This window comes from Notamacropus eugenii, chromosome 2, assembly GCF_028372415.1.
Source record: "Notamacropus eugenii isolate mMacEug1 chromosome 2, mMacEug1.pri_v2, whole genome shotgun sequence".
In the NCBI taxonomy this organism is placed as follows: Eukaryota; Metazoa; Chordata; class Mammalia; order Diprotodontia; family Macropodidae; genus Notamacropus; species Notamacropus eugenii.
Window position 1 is genome coordinate 327,384,025 of NC_092873.1, and position 20,055 is coordinate 327,404,079.

The 20,055-nt window shown below is 38.3% G+C and overlaps 1 protein-coding gene across 6 annotated transcripts in view; it reads right to left on the reverse strand.

Annotated features, from left to right (window-relative positions):
- The window catches only part of PECAM1 (platelet and endothelial cell adhesion molecule 1), a 101,969-nt gene that overhangs the window by 23,166 nt on the left and 58,748 nt on the right, over window positions 1-20,055 (reverse strand). For 4 of the 6 annotated variants that reach the window (XM_072645422.1, XM_072645417.1, XM_072645420.1 and 1 more), the window contains one exon: window positions 9,054-9,104. The exons of the other annotated variants lie outside the window; for them this stretch is intronic. In XM_072645422.1, coding sequence (XP_072501523.1) covers window positions 9,054-9,104 — 51 coding nt within the window. The remainder of the gene's footprint in view (window positions 1-9,053; window positions 9,105-20,055) is intronic. 6 annotated transcript variants of the gene reach the window in all.

The following is a 20,055-nucleotide window of genomic DNA, read 5'->3' on the forward strand; positions in this document are numbered from 1 at the left end:
TAAGAGCACCTACCTCCCAGAATCAAATGAGATAATCTTTGTAAAGTATAGTACAGTGCCTGGCACAACAGTTATTGTTACCTAGTCATTTTGGTTGTGTCCAACTCTTTGTGACCCTATTTGGAGTCTTCTTGGCCAAGATACAGGAGTGGTTTGCCATGTGCTTCTCTAGCTCATTTTACAGATGAGGAAACTGAGGTGAACAGGGTCAAGTGACTTGCCCAGAGTCACACAGCTCTGAGGCTAGTTTGAGGCCACGTTTGAACTCAGATCTTCCTGACTCCAGGCTAGGCACTTTATCTACTTTTCCATCTAACTGCCCTATTTTTTAAATTACTTAAGAAATTACTTAATTACTTAATATTTTAAATTAATAGTAGGTGCTTATTTCCTTCCCTACCCCCTTCTCAGGAGTTGACTCTATACACTAATGACCTCTAGCTTCCTTCAATTATTCTAATGAATAAAAAAATATTATTTTGAGAAGGAAAACAAAGGTTTCACCACGTCTCCCAAAGGGGTCCATTTGATATAGATATATAGATATACACACACACATACATATATATGTGTGTGTGTTTATAGTGTGTGTATACATATGTGTATACATACATATAAGCACACACATACATATACATATACATGTGTCTGTGTGTGTATATATGTGTGCGTATAAATATGTGTGTACATATATATATGTATATATATTTAAGAATCCCTGATCTAGTAGTTCAACCTCCATAGTTTACAGATGTGCGGACTGAGACGGAGGGAGGGGAATGAACTTTTCTCTGATTCAATCAGGTCACTTAGGTGGAAAGTGGCCCCAACTATTGCCTAGAATCACCCCAGGTCATAGACTGAGAGCTGGAAGACATTATGGAAGTCATCTAGCCCAACCCCTTACCTTACAGATGAGCAAATTAAACCCCAGAAGTGTGAAATGACTTGTTAGAACACATGAGTAACTAAGTGGCAGAAATGAGGTTCAAACCCAGGTCCTCTGAGTCCAGCCCCAAGTCTTCTTTGCCTCATATTGTGCTGCTTAGTACTATAGGACTTTACAAAGTGAGGCCACTAAAGAAATAGGCAGGCTGACTTGGTTCCTCTCTGCACCCTGAGTTGGACTTCCTGAGACTGCTTCCTAAGCCTTCATTTTTCCCTTGCTGTCCATCACTGAGGAGATTCCTCCCCTCTGCTGTCTGTGGGGAAGTAAGCAACATCCAAATATTGCAAAACAATGATGCACAATTATCAGAGAACATTGGATCTTAGAGGCCATCTAAAGTTATCTCCCTCACTTTATAGAAAGGAAACTAACACTTCAGAGAGAAGAGACTTGTCCAAAGACCCAAGGACCCAAGTATTAAGATTTTGCCTTGGGCCCTTGGCCAGGACTGGTAGAAGCTCATGCCCTGCTTCCTACATCCACCAGCTGTGGGCATGGATGGGCTACCAGGCAGCTGTGAGCCAGCACCGTTGTGAAGAAGTCATGGCAAAGGAACCATCCCATTGCTTCTGGAGCAGGGGACAGCCATAGGTGGGGCTCATCAAGGTTGACCTCAGGGGTCCAGAACTGCCTTGCTGTCATGTCTCAAGCCTCTGGGTTACTCTGCGATTGCTGGGTCTGGTGGGACCGTTCCCCATTTCCTCCCAAATATCCTTCCCCCAAGCGGAATTTCCTTAAAAGTGTCTCCCCCCAACAGGAGTCTCCCTCTTCAAACTCAAGGAACCTATTCCTCTTCCTCCTTCCAGTGATGTAGCTAGAACCTGGTAACTACATTTTACAGATCATGCCAAAGCTGGCTGCTGCCACCCCCCCCCCCCATACTTGGCCGTCAGTAGGATAAAGGGCAGTCAGAACCAGTTTGCTGACCGCTCTCTGCAAGTTGTCCCTGCATGGTAACTGCCCTCCCTGGCTTCAGTCTGGCATCACTGCTGACCTCCTTCCTTCTCTTCTTCTACTTACTAGTTATTAAACATCAGCCCTCCTGACTGTTTAAGTCCTAACCTTCTTGACATCACAATGGTCTTAGTTCCCTCTTCAATAAATTGGAGAAGAGATAGAAAAAGTGACAGAGTGAAAAATAAAAGTCAGGCTATCTTCCTCTCATATAGAACAAGAGTTCCTAACCCCTTGTGTGTCAACGACCCCCTGGTAATCTGGTATAGTTTATGGACCCTTTTGAGGAATAATGTTTTTAAATCATTCAAGGAAATGCTAAATTTCAGTTAGAGGTTATAAAAAATTAGATATATTTTTCCCCATCCAAGTTCATGGACTCCATGACATCTATCCACAATCCACAGATTCTGAATTACAGAGCCCTGTTTTAGAGGCAGTAGAGAAAGAGCCCTAGATTCAGTCAGGGTATCTAGATTTAAATCTTAACTGTGTGACCCTGGGAAAGTCATTTAATTTCTTTGAGTTCACTTTTCTTATCTGAAAAATGAAGAGTAAATATGGCAGCACTTGCCACCTTACGTGGTTGTAGTGAGGAATACTCCATGTAAAACTTCAAGTGAAGTAGAAATGTGAGCTTCTGATAGTACATTTGTGCCCTATCGCCTCCCTTATCTCCAAATGGCCACCCAGCTGAACTCTCTTTTTCTAAGCTGACGTCAAATGTAAAACTCCAACTTAGAAAAGTGGGAGAAAATAAAAGTTGGTTTGGTCCTTTGAAAAGAAATGACAGCAAGAGTAAAGCCTATTTCAAATAACAACCATAAAGGTTCTGGTGAGAAGCAGGAGGGATGTTATTATGTTGTAGGTCAAAGCTTTATGAGGGAAATAGTCTTCCTTAAAGACGAGGAGGGAATTGGCAGACCAAAGCGGTAGCCAGTCACACTTGAGGTTTTAATATCACTTGACTTCTACCATGCCAAAAAGGAAACGTCTATTGCCTGCCTTTTGTGAGGAGGAAAAAGAGGAAGGAAAAGAAGAAAGATTTCAGCTTAAAAAATTTTTTAAAAAAAGTCCAGATAAAGGAGGAAATAAAGTTTAAGGAGAAAAATCTCCAGAGGATAGTCTCCCAGATTTGACATTTACCAAAGAGAAGGAGAGGAGACATCTTGGGATAATGATTTTTTTTGTTGTTGTTCCTGCTGTTAAAAGAAGTCAAAGATTCTGAATAGATTGAGATTGTGGCTTTACAAGGGCACATTTCCATTACACATAGCAGCTGAGAAAAGATTCTCTTTGTAAGCAAGGCTGGGCCAACCAAAATGAAACCTTCTTTGTTAAATGAACAGAGAATCAGAGAAACTTCTGAGAGCAGCCAGTCTGGACCCAGGGATTAAGAGAACTCCAAGATCTAACAGGAAGCAGAACAGCAGATGCTGCAAAATTGTGAGGGCAGAGTAGAACTTCCCTTTGAGAAAATAAATGTGTTCCACTCACAAGACACATTATGCCTAGAATTCCATAGTTAGGAATTCATTCTTCTGACACAAAGGAACACAGCCTTGTATAACGCAGTGGTCCCCAAGCCTTTCAAATCAGGTGACTTATCATCAAAAGATTTCTCATTTCTCAAACCCCACTCCCCAAAAAGATTTCTGAGACAACACCCCCAGTACCCCACTAGGCACACATAGCACTGTAGTTAATACTCTACTAACTCAGAAAATGCATAGTGACAAAATGACAAGGCTTAGTGCACACATGGATTCATGAAGTCCCTTGTAATAATTCAGATCTCCCCCACATGATCTGCTGTTGAGAACCACTGATCATAGAAGAGGAATGCAATCGAGAGGCCGGACTTGGGGCTTTCTTTTTTCTTTTTCCTTATCCATAAAACAAAGGGCTTGGCCTGGGTGATCTCTAAGTTCCCTCCAGGTTGGTCTTTGTTGAAATGCCAATCCCTCTGGGACATGCAAACGCATGAAATCTTGTGAGTCACTTATATTTCCCGAGGCAGGGAGTTTGTTGGATTCTTTCCTGAGAACAGTTTAGAGAGTGGTAAGGGTAGCAGGAAGTGGAGGTGGGGGCAGGAAGTATTACTGATTGGAGGAGGGTGGGGGAGGAAAAGTGTACCCAAAGGGGAGAGTGGAACACTAAAGACAAACTAACTACTTCACAGCTTTTCCTCAGGGAACTGTCTCTTTAGGACTGAATGGGACAGCTGGAGGAGGGGGATGGGGGGAAATGTTACAGATCTCAAATAAGGACCAATTCTCTGAAGGCTATAGTGTGGGCAGTACAGAACCATGGAACACTTGATTTATGAACATCCTTGAACACAAGAGGCCCCAGCAGGAACCCATGTGACCTCTGCTGTCATTGTGGAGACACTACCCAGTCCCTGCTTCTATGAGGGACTTACTACACTCATGGTTGATAGCATGGAGAGTAAGAAGAATCTACTTCTGTAAAGGGAGTAAGGAGAAGAGAGAGAAATCCCCTTGTTTTTAGGATAGAAGGGGATTGGAATGGGTCATTATACCTGAAGAGGTTGAGAACCACTGTTCTACATGTTCTTCTTCATGTTCCTAATCCAAAGGAGTGAATATCTAACTATGGCCTCTGGAAAGTGGGAGAGGTATTTATTTGCTGGGCAGGAGCACCTTCCTCAATGCTCAGAATTGTTCAGTAGTATCTATTCTGCCTGGAATCCCCCCTTCTACAGAGGGAAACACATGGACTCTGCTTACTGCTGATTGTTTGCGGAGAGGACAATTTTCTATATTCTAGGGATGTCTGAAGGAGAAGTATAGACCAGCTTCAGCTCAGTATGTAAAAAGAACTAGCAATTAGACTTTTTCAAAGATTTAACATTTAAATTTAACATTTATAACATTTAACATTTATAACCATAAAGTCATAAAACTCAGCACTGGAGATGTTCAAGTAGAGAAAGGACAACCAATTGTCCAGGGAGTCAGTGTTTATACTTCAGTTTAGGTTGGACCTCTGAAGGATTACAGGAGTATAATATGGATACTAGTAACAAACACAATTATGGTGCTTTAAGGTAAAAAAAAACGACTTTTACAGGCATTATCTTATTTTATTTGTCCAAGAATACTGTATACTTGTCCTCTATTTTACAAATGAAGAAACTGAAGATCACAGTGGTGAGATAACCTGTCTAAGGTCACAGAGCTAGCTAGGAAATGGCATGAATAGAATTGAAGCTCAGATCTTCCTACACAGAATTCTTTCAGTCAGAATATTATTAGTATGCGGGCTACAAGGCCACTGAGAACAAAATGAACTCTGTACTTTAAACATTTCCAGCTATTTGAATGAATTAAGAAAGACAAAAATAAAACTGAGACCTTAAAAAGTGGACCTCTGGCACCTGAGTAAACAGAATTCTAGCTCATTAGAACCAAGACTACAATTTAAGGCTCCTTTCTTTCTTTTAGAATGGGAGTTCTGGTGAGCTCTGGGCAAAGATTGAAGCATATTTTTTTCACTTTATTTTACTTGTGGTTTTTTGTGGGTGTGTTTTCTAATATGGAAAAATGTTTTGCATGATTTCACATGTTTAATTGATATTGTATTGCTTGCCTTCTTAAGAGTTGGGGGAAGGAGGCAGATAATCTGGAACTTAAAATTTTTTAAAATGAATGTTTAAAATGTTTTAAAATATATTTGGGTAAACTTCAATGAAATAAAAATATATTTAAAAAGGAATGGGGGTTCTTAATCTGGAGTCTGTAAACTTAAAACATTTTTTTTGATATTTGTATTTCAATATGATTGGTTTCCTTTACAATCCTATGTATTTTATTTTATGCATTTGAAAATATGATTTTTGAGAAAGGATTCCTAGGTTTTGCTAGACTTCTAAAGAAGAGAGGTTAACCGCTTCCTTCAAAAACAGTTCTTTTGGCTTAGTTTCCCTTTGGTGTCCACTAGCTGCTCTGCTTAGGTTGCCATAATAGGATTATGTAGCAGGATTCAAACTGGACAAGGGAAAAGAACTTTCTGGCTTCAAAGGAAAAATTCTGCATCACTAAAAGAAATTAACATGGAATCCAGGTAGATATTCGCTAATCCAAACTTATAATTGGTATGGCCCTGTCTGAAGGCAGAGGAATAGGTCCAACGACCTATGGTAAACACTGTTAATCTGAGGACTCTATATTTCTTGGGAACACTCAAAGAGCTATTCATAGGAAAGCAAAATTCAGAGTGACAAGCATCCTTAGAAGAAATGTAGTCCAAACATCTCATGTATTACAGATAAGGAAAATAGGTCAGCGGTCAGGTTTGCCCACAATTAGTAAGTAGCAGACTCAGGGTTTATACCCATTCCCTTTGATTATATTATACAACTAATAGTATTTTATATATCATATCCTCTAGAAGAGGTAAAATGTCCTCCTGATTAGAGGGCTGAGCCAGGGATCAAGAAGATCCAAATTGGGTTCAAATTCCATCTCTAATATTCACTAAGCTATGAGATCATCAAGCAACAACTTATCTATCCATTACAACCACTTATCTACAAAATCAGTTTGTCAGTTTCACAAAGGGAAATTCTCTCTTTGGCAGCTCTGCAGACATGAAATCTGGAATCTTTCTCATATTTTCTACTGGGTATTTAGTACACAAAAAAGATCAGTTCAAAGAAATGAATGTGTTTAGACTGGAAAAGAGATGACTTTGGGGAAAGATGACAACCATCTTTAAGTATTTGAAATATCTTTCACATGAAAGATGAAATAGACTTGTTCTGCTCAAGTCTATTCCTCAAGGGAGAAATATATATATATATACATACACACACACATATATATATATGTACACACACACATATATACGTATACTATATATGTAAATTTGATGTAAGGAACAGCATCCTATTTTGTTGTTGTTGTTGAATCATTTCAATTGTATCTGACTCTCTATGACCCTATTTGGGGTTTTCTTGGCTAAGATACTGCAGTAGTTTGCCATTTCCTTCTCTAGCACATTTTACAGATAAGGAACTGAAGCAAACTAGGTCTAGCGACTTGCCCCAGGGTCACACAGATGGTAAGTATCTGAGGATAGATTGAATTTAGGTCCTCCTAACCCCAGAGGTGGCACTTTATCCAGAGTTACCTAGTTGCCCTATTCCTAACTATTAGAGCTGTCTAGAAGTATAACTGGGGTGATTCTTCAAGCAAAGATCAGAAGACCACTTGCTTGTGGTGCTGAAGAAGGAAATCCTTTTCAAATAGGGTTAGACCAGATAATTCCTGAGGTTTCTTCCAACTGAGATTCTGTAAGGATTGCTAGGATTCTCTGATGTTCAGAGAATGGAATGGAATGGGCACTGGCCTGGGAATCAAGAGACTTGGTTTCCATTTTCAGATCTACCACTAATCTGTGTTATCTTAGGAAAGTCATTTGCCTTCTTCTGGTCTTGGTATCTTCATCTGCTACAAGGGAACTGTACTATTCTCTAAGTTCTCCACTAGCTTGATCACTTTTGATTTCTCAGCTGGAACTAGATGTTCCCCTAGAATGCAAAACACCTGTGGTAATCACAGTTCCACTCCATTCTGTGAGGTACTTTGACAGAAATGATAATTACATTCTGAAGAGAAATAATGAATTTTCTGAGGGGAAAAGAGTTAATGTGTTAATGAATATTCTGAGAGGGAAGAGTCTGTTAACAGATGATCTGAGGAGAAAACTGTTGGCAGTTAACAATTACGATCATTCTGAATGAGGAAAACTTGCCCTAAATTTTGGGAGTAACACAAGCAAGGAGGTGGGGAGACACAAGTAGGTGAGACATGAGTGATCAAAACAGGAAAAAGAGATGAGAAGAGAGGGTTGTTGGCATGCATGGCCATCACATCCCTGCTGATCTTCACTCTGGTTAATGCCAAGAGCTCTTGGGATATAGATCCAAAAAGCTTTTTCTGGAGCTGGCTAGCCAGTCTCCAGGACTCCACGGGTGCCTACTTTGACCGCTCCTACTGTTGTTGCCCCATTCTTTAAACAAGACCATGCAAAGATCGTGCCTGGGAGAAGTTAAACTACTAGGCTTCACTGTCTCTGACTGCACAATGTCTTCATGACTTCCCAAACCACAACTTCTTTTATGGCTACTACTTCCCTTTATGTATTATTTCTCCCACCAGAATTACAGTCAAGGACTGCCTTTCTTTTGTATTACATGCCTAGCACTTAATACTATGCTTGGCACACAGAAAGTGTTTAATAAATGTTTTTCATTTATTCATCCATCATCTGTCCTACAAAGTAAGTATACCTACTCTGTTCTTTCTACCTTTTGCTCAGTGTGACTGATAATCTAAAAGATATTACCTTTTCCACTGGTGAAAGGCATGATAATCAAATACCTAAAGACTCCACTCATAGTACCAGTGATTTTGAGTTTTAGTTAGATGACTAGGCTGAAGCTCTCTTTCCTGGCCACTAGTTACCCTTCCCTCAAACACATTCATGTCAGCCCCATCCATCCCTATCCCACTCTATCCTACCCTTCATTGTGCCATCTGGAAGTTGCTTTTTTTTGGTTAATAAATAACCCTTTACTTTTGGACATGTGACCTTCCCTAGGAAATTACAGTGTGTGTGTGTGTGTGTGTGTGTGTGTGTGTGTGTGTGTGTGTGTGTGTGTGTGTGTATTATAAATACTGTTTGTATTACATTGTCCATGTCCGTGTTGCTTCTACCCAATAGAAGCTAAACTCTTGAGGGCAGGAACCATTTCATTTTGGTTTTTGTCCTTCTGGCACTCAGAATAGCACCTGGTACATAATAGTTTCTTAATAAATGCTTGTTGAACTCAATTGTAGAGTAGCTTCCCCTCCATCCTCCTCCCTCATAAGGGCATCTGGTTTTCTTAACCTAGTCATTTCCCATAGTTCCACTACTGGATTTCCTGGTCTGGGCAAAAAGGAATTGGTAGCATATATATGTATATAAAGGTATATGAATTCCCCTCCTCTTAGACAAAAGTCTTTTCACCCACCTACTGAAACTCACCCCTCCTCTTTCCCCATTCTCTCAAGCCCAACCTACTTCCTCAAACCTCCCCCCAACCCACCTCCATACCACTGTTCACTAGTGGACTTACCAGCCTTTCTGATTTCACTGTAAACAGTCTCAGTTCCTTTCCTTTCAGGAGCTGGAAAAGGTATGGGCACAGATTCAGTGTCTTTCCTTTAGACTGACAAAGTTAAGATATTCTATCACATCTTGGGTGTCTGTAGATATGGTTGTCTGGGATATCACACAAATTTCCCATTCCCTATCAGCACATCCTGATGAAGGGAGGGGCTCCACTCTCAGGGTTGTACAGTTTATTTCATTGAAAGGTACCTACCTACTAGACTATCCCAGATTCTCTTTAGGAAAGAATATTCTTCTTGTTTAGTCAACTTTCTCATAATTAGAAACATGCACAATTCAGAGATACTCAGAAAACTGCACATTTATGTGAGAACCTAAACCCTAAGGAGATATAAATTTGAAAGAAATCAGCAAGCTTTTATTAAGTATTTACTATAGGCCAGGCATTACACAAGCACAGGGAATACAAAAACAAAAATGAAACAAAAATGAAACATTCCCAGCCCCCATGGAACTTACGTTTTGATGGGAAGGATATAACTTGTCCAAATATAAGTAAATACAAAATACATGCAAAGTAAATATATGTTAATTTAGTTGTAAGGCGCTTTGCACAAGGCCTGGCACATAGCAAATGCTATATAAATGTTATTATTATCATTATCTTTATTAGGCAGAGGGGCAGGACAGCTGGTTGGGGGGAAAGAAGGGAAGGAAACCTAGAGAAGTTTGGAATTAGAAATAAGGCAACAGGCAGCTCAGCACTCCCAAATGCCTGCCTGCAATTCCAGCACTTGTGTTTGGTCCCCATTTGTCCCTTAGCCTCTTCACCCACCCCTAACACCTGTTACTTAGAATTGTCATTTAAAGCTTTCGGCTTTATGACTGTGAAACATCATGGGGATGTGGACTTGGACTTTCAGAACGGTAGATTGATAACAGAAAGAAATCAAACCCAAGACCCTGAACCCAGCCAAATTGTACTCTTTTCCTATCTCCTACTGCTCCCTACCCTGCCCCCAACACAAAATGACCCTAGCAAATACTCCCTTCTTCCTACAAAATTGCCAAAAGTATCTTACAGGAGAAGAGAAAATGGGATATTTCTTTCTGTCCTTCTCTAGGATTTTCCTTCCAGTCTTAGCTCTTGTGAATCAATGCTGTCACTTATTATCCCTGACATCCTTTCTGGGGGAAGGGACACAACACTAAGGTCCTCAGTGGTCTGCCATCTCTTCTTCTATCTGGTGTTCTTGGTGAGTGGTTCCACATTCCAAGGCTGCTACTTGGGTTCCCACTTTCTATCACCAGAGTCAAAAAAGGGGAAAATTTTGCTAACCTTATGGACTCCTAAGCATGTATCTGCCTGGCCTATGGGTTAATCTGACTCTGCCTGAGCAATAGGGAAGATCCTGAGATTAAGCCTATCTGCTGTCTCTTTACATTATCCAGATAGATATCTCCAAACACTGAAGAAACCAAGGTTTCTTGGAAAGAGATTGGTTTCTTTAGGGAAGCAGATGGCTTGAGATGCTGGATACTTCCCAAGATTCCACTCCATCTCCTTCAAACTACTAAAGAATCACACCTGTGCTGCCTACACAAGGAAAAGAGCCTATCCCTGCTGTACAGCTGGCAGAGCTATTCAAAGAGACCCCACTCAAAGGAGGGGACCTCTATAATTATCTAAGCTCCAGAACCCATTAACTTATAGACAAGCTAGAGATAATCACCTCTCATACTCCCTCTCCTATATATATATATAAATATGTTCTCTCAGAGAACATGTACATTATCCATCTCCAAAGAAGCTTCTTTATGAAATAGAAGTTCTAGAGTCACAACTAGCACTCTCCTATATAAACAGTGGCAAAATAGAGACATTAATTTATAGGCACTGCAACAAAGCAGGGCTTAGCAGAAGGGTGCAAAATTTAGAGGACAATTGACCAACACATGGTAGAAAGAGTGCTAGACTTTGAATCAGGAGGATCCAGGTTCAAATCTAGCCTCTGACACTTAGCTAGGTCAGCATGGGCAAGTCACTTGTAAAAAAATATGGAGGTCAAGGCAACTGGCATTTACTAATTGTTAGATATGTGCCAAGTACTGTACAAGTGCTAGAGATACAAAGGATGGCAAAAAGACAGTCTTTGCCCTCAAAGAACTTACATTCTAATAAATGCTTAGTATGTTGGAAACTCCATGAGAGGGGAAGGCTGGATGAACCAGAAAAGGCCTCCTGGAATAAGTGGGATTTGAGCTGTCTTGAAGGAAATCAGGGGAACTAAGAGGCAGAAGTAAAGGAAGGGGGATAGTGGTCTAAACACCCTCTAAGATTTCTTTCCAGCTCTAAATCTATATTCCCAATGTAATGGGAGAACTGTCCAATGAGGGCCCATTTCTTATGCACAGATATTACTCACCTAGTTCTAATCCAACCAGTTCTGGTCATGAGTGACCAAGGGACAGGTATTGTATGGTGAGAGATAAAGAATCTTTTGATCGGCTAATGAGCTAAAAGGATTGATGGCTCATGAAATGTGGAGTAGGCCCCTTTTGCTTCTTTTTTCCCCTCATATCACTTAATTTGTATAATCTGTTCCATTTCAGCAGCCAATAGGCCATCCATCAGTCCTTCTAGCACCTTAGCCAACCAGAAGGCTCTTCATCACTACACAGAACTAGCCTCTCAGTTACTCATATTTCGAAGAAGGACCACCATGCCTCCACTAGTTGGATTATTACTAGGCAAAGAATATCTACACTTGCTCTCTATAAACCACCAGGAAGGGCAAATCTGAGCATGCTCTAAGGCCTGGGCCCTCACTGGCGCATCCTCCTATCATACTGACCTACTGTGATCCTTCAGCAATGTAAAAAAAAATTAATATCTAGTTAGAATAATAACTAAAATTGGAAGCTACAGGAATATAAAAATAGAAAATGTATTCCTCCCTATTTCCACTCCTCACCTCAGGAAAGCAGTATCACTCAGCAGAGCAATACCCTGCATCCCCTCCTCCCCTCTGTAGGACCAGCAGCCAGTACCGAGGCTGCATTTGGTGCTACCTGCTTAAGGCATAAAAAGTGCTAGTTGTGGCTTTAGAACTTCTAGTTCATAAAGGTCTTCTTTGGAGATGGATATTGTACATGTACTCTGAGTTTTATGATTTTAAAATATCACTTTGTAAACCTTAAAATATTTACATAAATGTAAGTTATGATATTTTTAATTAGTCCAAATAATTAGAAATTAGATAGTATAACTAATATGTCTAGGAGAATCTTGGATTCATGTTTTAGAGCTAATTAGCTCTAAAATTTAGTTCTACATTTAGAACCATAGAATGTCCAAACCAGAAGAGAACTTGGAAGTCATCTTGTTCCCAGACAATTTTACAACCAAAGAAGCCCAAGGTCCTGAGAGATCCTTATCTTGATCCGCTGGAGAGTTTGGGGAGTCAAGAGCTATGTTAAGAGTCTGGCAAACATAGCAACTACCCAACAAGCTAAGTCCTCAGGGAGAATGTCACTAGGCAAAATACTAGTTGGGACACAGAAGGACATGTAAGAGTGAAATATAACAAATTTTTATATATGGCTATATAGTCCCACAGCTAGTAAGTGTCAGAGTCAGGATCTGAATCCAGGTCAGCCTCACTGCCAGTCCAGTTCTTTACCCACTACAGCCCCCTCATCATAAACTCAAGATTAACAACAATATACAACAATGTCGTGCCTTAAGGATTAAAAAAGTGCTTGTTCCATCTTACAAATAAGGAAAATGAGTCTCTGAGAGGGGGGATGATTTGTCCATGGTCACTCTGCAAATGATGTCAGAGCTGGGATTCTAGCTCAAGTCTCCTGAATCCAAATGGCGTCCTTTCTATGAAAAGACCTTGGTGAGCACACCTACATGATTAAAATTACCATCCCTCTTCAAGAGAGAATCTTTCTTCCCATTTATGTTCTGAAAGGGAAGGGAAAACTTGTGCTGGAGATTTTTTGACCACATATTTCTTCTAATGTTTTTAGCACAAACCAAATTCTTCATATACCATCAGCTATTTGGGAGCTCTGATTTGCCTCATAGAGATTTATAGACACAGATTATGGCCATATGTTTTGTTTCCCAGATTCATATGCCCAGCCTTAGTTTCTTGAATTCTGTATCTGCATAACCAATAGCCTACTGAGTTCTTCAGACTTCTATTAGGCATCTCAAACTCAATTTGTCCAAAACAGAACTTATCTTTCCCCAAAAAAACCCTACACCATTTCTGATCTTATATCTTCCAAGAACCATCTTTCTAGTCACTTGAGTTCATAACCTCAGTGTCATCCTTAACTCCTCACTCTCCCTTTTCCCATTCATCTAATAAGTTTCCAAATCTTACTGAATCTACTTCCACAGCTTTCAGATTTGTGTTCTTTTCTCCACATAAATTATTGCTACCCTAAGTCAGTCCCTCATTACTTCTTGCCTGGGCTATTCTAATAGCCTTCTGATAGGGCTCCTTGGCTCATCTTTTCCATTCTGTTCTCTACACAGTTGCCAAAACGGTTTTCTTAAAGTATGAGTCTAACCATGTTACCCCTGACATGTTGACTTCCTTGATAGAATGTAAGGCCCTTGAGGGAAGGATCTATTTTAGTTTCTGTCTTTGTATACCTAATACGTAGCACAATGCTTGGTATATAGTTGGCATTTAATAAATGCTTATTGATTGACTAATTTCAATTCTGTATTTGGCATCAAGACTAAAGTGAGCCAATGGGTCATAAAAAGCTGTTTATTAAATCTGAGATCTCTCTGTGTCTGGCACACATTCCATCCTGGAATCTCCAGAACAAGGGATTCTTAACTTTTTTTGTGTCATGGACCCCTTTGGCAGAATGGGGGAGCATGTGGACCCCTTTACAAAGTAATATTTTGAGATTCATGTAAAATAAAATATGTAGGAAATTAATTTAAAAAATATAAAAGAAACCAATTATATTGAAATAATATCATCAAAATAGAAAAAAAAAAAACAAAAAAGTCCATAGACCCCAGATTAAAGAACCACAAACTTCGAGATGAGACTTGGCTAGAGTTTTGGATAATAATTGGTTTTGGATTGGTCATATTAAATTATTATAGCATATTTTGGCAAATATGTGTTCAACAACCTGATGCATTCTGTATCCCAACCTCAGACCAGCTATCTCATTATATTCTACTGTATGGTATAACGGAAAGAATACTGAATTCAGGGGGTCTGGATTCACATCCCAGCTATACCATTTATTATCTGTGTGACCTTAGGTAAGTCACTTCTCTCTAGATCTCAGTTTTATCACCTATAAAACAAGAAGGTTGAGCCTTCTGGGTCACATGCTCAAAAAGATGGAAAACTAGACATTCTCCAATCTTCACTCTCAGGTATCATCCAAAGAAGAAATAATGTGCCAGATGTAGAACAATTACAACTGAATTCACAGGACAAGAAAGAGGGAACTCCACTGAGGTAGAAGTCTCATGAATTAGTATCAAAGAATGCTAATCTTTAAAGCACTCATTTAGCACCCTTCCCCAACTAGCTTCTACACTCTGATCAAGAATACACAAATTGTCCTGTAGGTTTGTGGCCGGGACTTACACTGACATTCTTCTCCTGCTACAGATACTGTCAGCATACCCACTCTCCACTCTGAAAGGCAGATATTGATTCTGACCAGCTATATTGGGGGAGATAATCAGCTGCCATTTTCCTAGATGAACTCTAGTTTAGGGACCCTCAAAACTGTAGAGACTCTGTTCAGAACACTTCCTATACTTCTCCAACAATAGGATAAAAAGCCTGACGTTGATTCATCCTTGTCAAAGAGGAAAAAGATGAAAGTCATGGGTAACTAGAGTATCAGGCCAGTTTGAGTAGCTGCATTGGGCCTGAAGAAAAGTGGCCTGAAGCACAATTGGGGCCAGTTATAACCCCTTCTCCTGAGAATAATAGGTGCAAAGAATGAAGCTGGTAAAATAAAAATTATATGATAGGAGGCTGAGGCAGCTTTGTGGTCCAGCTCTTGAAATGTACCCATAGTCAAAGGGGATTGAGTCAAAGAGTTAGTGATGCAGGAGTATAAAGTGGGGAAGGTGGGGAGAGTTAAAGCATCAAAGATTTTATGGGGAAGAAAATTCAGCCAAAAATCTAGAGCACAGGCAGATAAATTAACACAGAACCCTAAAATTAGAAGGAATAGTACCTAACCCTCAAAAGAGTACAAACCCCTTTAACAAATACTATAAGACAAAGGAAAGTAAAACAAAGTCTGATGGAATATAGAACCCTATGAATTTCTAAAAGAGTGTGAGATGAAAAAAGAAGAAATTCTAAAATGGTTCAAAAGAGAAATGAAATCTCTAAGAGAATAATTTAGGAAGGAATAACTATTAGAACGTATAGCTCTCAAAACAGAGATAATTAGCCAAATTAGAAAAAAAAAAACTGAATCCACTGTGATGAGTTTCTTCAAAGAAGCAAAAGAAAGAATCACAGATATGAGATACAAAAATACTGAAGCGGATGAAAATTTGGCAGAAGAGATGCAAAAGACAGCAATGTTGATAGAATATGTAATCTCTATATAAGCCAAAGCTATTGACTTCAAAGAGAAGAGGCATAAAGACTACTTAAGACTCATAGTTCTCCCAGAAGGTGACAGATGAAAAAAAAAAAACAACCCAACCCTGAACACCAAAATGCAAGAAATAAAACAAAACTTCCCAGAACTTCTGAATATAAAAAACAAAGCACATTTTTTTTTTTTTAGAAATTCAAAGATCATCTCTGGAAAATGCTTATACTTCAAATTCTGCAATACATAGTATTTAAATTTAACATGAAATTCTGCAAGCAGCTTCAAATATAAAGGAAAGAAAATTAAAATGACATAAGACTGTTCTACATCAACTAGAAACCACAGAAAGAAATGGAATAATATATTCCAAAAAGCAAAAAAGCTCAACATGCAGCTCAAAATGACCTATCCACCTTATAAATCTGAGCCTATTCATTAACAGAAGGGATGGATTTTCTATAAAATAAAGGCATTTAAAGCATTCCAGTAAATAAAAAAAATACATAATTATTCAACTTGCAAACACCCTAAATGCAAGAGAAACACAAGAAAGGTGGATAAGTAAAAAATTATAGAGCAAAGAAAAGTAATAAAATACACCATCCCATTTCTAGAGGTTACTTTATTTAAAAATAGGACTAAAGATACTGGCCTATGGAATTAAAAAAAACAAAGAAGATTTTTAAAATACCCAAAGGAATAAAGGTATAAAAAAAACAGAAGTTAAGGTGAAAAAACAGAACAGAAGCACCACAGACTAAGTGATACAACACTCCCTTCCCCCCACACAAACATAGGCAACGTGACTCAAGATATTCTCAGACAAAGTTTCAGAATAAGAGGGGGCACATAGTCCATGGGTAAACATCAAAGGGCTAACTCCCTTAATCTCTAAGCTAGAAGTGGGGCTACAGAAAGGAGGAACTGAAACAAGGAATGAAAAGAGGGTCTCAACTCAACGTGGTGGAAGGGATTCTATGCCTGTCATGGAAATGAGGATCTTACCATAGGTTTAATCCAAAGAAAGTTGGTACAAAGAGAGACCACCTTCTCTAAGAAAATATTTTGTTCTCATGGACAGCATCCTGCCACAGAAAAAGAAACGTAAGCTCCTAAGGGCAAGTGGCACCCACAACTGGGACAAGGGATGAAATTTAAAGATGAAATATCAAGACTAATGAATGGAGAGGAGAATATTTACAAGGAAGTTAATTGGTAGAATTGAGCTGAATGATTTGTGACATAAGAATTTCTACCCTGAGATACGACTTCTATACACATAATTTTCTGTCATGACTTGATACTTTTAAGAGTGAGGTACAACAGCAACAAAAAAAGAATGATGGGACAAGATCTATAAAGACGAAAACAGAGAAGTTGGTTAAAAGAGGCATCTGGAACTAACTAACATCAATTCCATGAGTAACACAAAGAAATGAAAGAATGAGTAAATGTAGACCACAAAGCAGAGAGCAGAAGTTCAGAAGAAACAGGAAGGGAAGAGAATTCATGAGGAAAAGAAAGCAAAGAAAATCTTCTTAGAAAAAGGTACAGAAAAAAATCTAAAACAAAAGAAGTTAGAAGATAGAAGCAGGGTAGATTTTGAACTAACCACCTAAAAGAGATGAGAAAAAGAATGGAAAAAGGAGGGAGGAAAGGAAGGAAGGAAGGAAGGAAGGAAGGAAGGAAGGAAGGAAGGAAGGAAGGAAGGAAGGAAGGAAGGAAGGAAGGAAGGAAGGAAGGAAGGAAAAGAGAGGAGAGGAGAGGAAGAGAGGAAGGGAGGGAGGAAGGAAAAAAAATCAATGAAGTAAAATTTCCAAACTAGGGAAAGGGCTATCCAGTGGGACTGAAGGTAGGGATGGGAAGAGAGCCTATGCAAACAGGGTTGCATCAATACAGTTTAAGCAAAAGTAATTATATGTACAAAGTACCAGCAAAAGAGGAAAATGAACAAAAAAGAAATTAAGCAATATCAAGACAAAAATGGGGGAAAGTATAAACCTAAGTAACATAACTTTGGATGTTCATATTACAAACAATATAATAAAGTGAGAGTAGCAGAGTGAATAAGAAAACAAAAATGCACAATCCATTGCCTACAAAAAACATATCAAATGACCAAAGACATATATGAAAGATTAGAGGAAAATTTACTAAACATCAGGTGTTATTTTTTTAAAGGAGTTGTGATAACACAATTAGACAAATCAAAAATAAAAATTCACAGTATCAAAAGAGATAAGGAAATTTCATTATGCTTACAGGAATCATAGATATGCTATCAATGTTAAACTTGTATGCACCAAATGCATAGCTTATAAATTCATAAATGGAAAATTAAACAAACACAAACAGGTATTCTCTAACTGGTTCTAATCTTGAACATATACAAATATTTTTGTACATGATTCCAGTCCAAGTAACTACATGGAAAATCGAAAGGAATCTATTTTCAGTCATTAGTGCCTAAGTAGCTGATATGATATAATAACAAACATTTTCCAGTTGGCTGAGGACCCAACAAGATTAATGACTTAGAAGGTAATGAGCCAGAAATGAGTTCACAAACTCATGCAAAGGAACAACCCACCAATTTCTCGGTCTTTTCCTTCATGGCAATAAATGGGCCATAACTGCTGAGTTGCCTAGTGAGGAGAAGAATAATTGCTTTGCTGTTTTCCCAATCACCACACGTCTGTGAACCTCTATTTCTTTTGTATTTTGTTCTTTCTTGATAATAGGGAATGAGTATTATGAGGAGGAGGTATTCAGAAGACTGTACAATTTGGGGTGATCCATTAGAGCCACTGGAGATCCCATCAGCAACCAGGTCAGTAGTAAAGTCCATTAGAGGCAGTAAGAGTGGCCAATGAGAAAGGAAGTGTCTTGGTGGATGTGGAAAGATAGTCATCACCTGAGGATGGTAGTGGCTCCTAGGATTGGTGCCTTTCTAAAATCCATAGCCAACATTTCTCTCCATCATGAGGTGGTCACCATCCCTGAAACTGCTGCCATATAGACCATCAAGCAATAAAAATAGCAATCAATTCAAAAACTACAAGAAAAAGACACAGACCTAAATGGAAATTTAATGATGGAATCTTAAGAAGTGTCAAATAACATCATGGAAACAATTAACAACTGCGTGAAAGATAATCAAAATGACAAGACAACATACCAAATTTTCTGAGACGCAGCTAAAGCAGTCCTCAGAGTAAAAATTATATACCTAAAAGCATATATTAACAAAATAGAAAAATGAGGAATTAATGAACGAATATGCATTTTTTAAAATTAGGTCAACAAATAAATCCAAAATAAGCATGAAAGAGGAAATCTTGAAAGTTGGAAGGGAAATAGATAAACTGGAAAACAAAAAGACTAGACAACTAATTCAACAAAACTAAAAGTTAGTTCTTTGAAAAGACAAATAAAAGTGATAAATCTTTAGGAAATCTGATTTTAAAAACTTCTTGGACTAGTACAAAAATAACAAAAAATGTTGAAATCACATCAAAACCATAAAAAATGAAAAGAGTCCTAAGAACCTATCACAGTTATCTGCCATCAGAACTTAGAGCTCCAAAGAAATAGGGGATTGCCTACAAAAATATGAAATACTCAAATTAACAGAACCAGGGATAAAAATTTTAAATAATCCAGTCTCAAAAAAAGGAAAATGAACTAGCTATAAACTACCAAAACAAAACTCAGCTCCTAGTCTTGCCTGCTATATTTACAGAATTCTATCAAACCTTTAAAGAACAATTAATATCTATTGTACACAAATTACTCTCAAAGATTGGAAAAGAAAGCATTTTATCAAACTCCTTTTCCAAGAAAAATATAGTCTAAGTAAACCAGTTACTACTTACTAACTAAACCAGAAAAAGAAAAAGAACTATAGATCAAGGTTGCTATTGAATATCAATTTTAAAATTTGAAATACAATCCTGTAAAAGGACTATAGAAATTATACCAAAAAAATCACTGTGATCAACTTGAATTTATATTAGCAATGCAAAGATTATTCAATATTAAGAAAATAGTCAATATAATAATATTTAAAACAAAAATATCCAGAATTCATGATTATCTCAATAGATGCAGAAAAAGCCCTTGAAGAAATATTAATACTCATCTAGACTCAAAAACACTACAATGTAGAGTCATATAAAATATTTTTAATATTATAAAAAAAGGACCAAAACTAGAAGCTTGCATTTTATGCACTGGAGAAACAGTAGAAACTTTTCTCATAAATTCAGCAAAAGTAAAAGCAAAAAACACCCCATTTTCCTGTTTCTGATTTACTTAGAAAACCTACAAGATTCAGCAAAGAAATTAATTGAAAGAATAGCTTCAGTAAAGTTGCAGGCTAC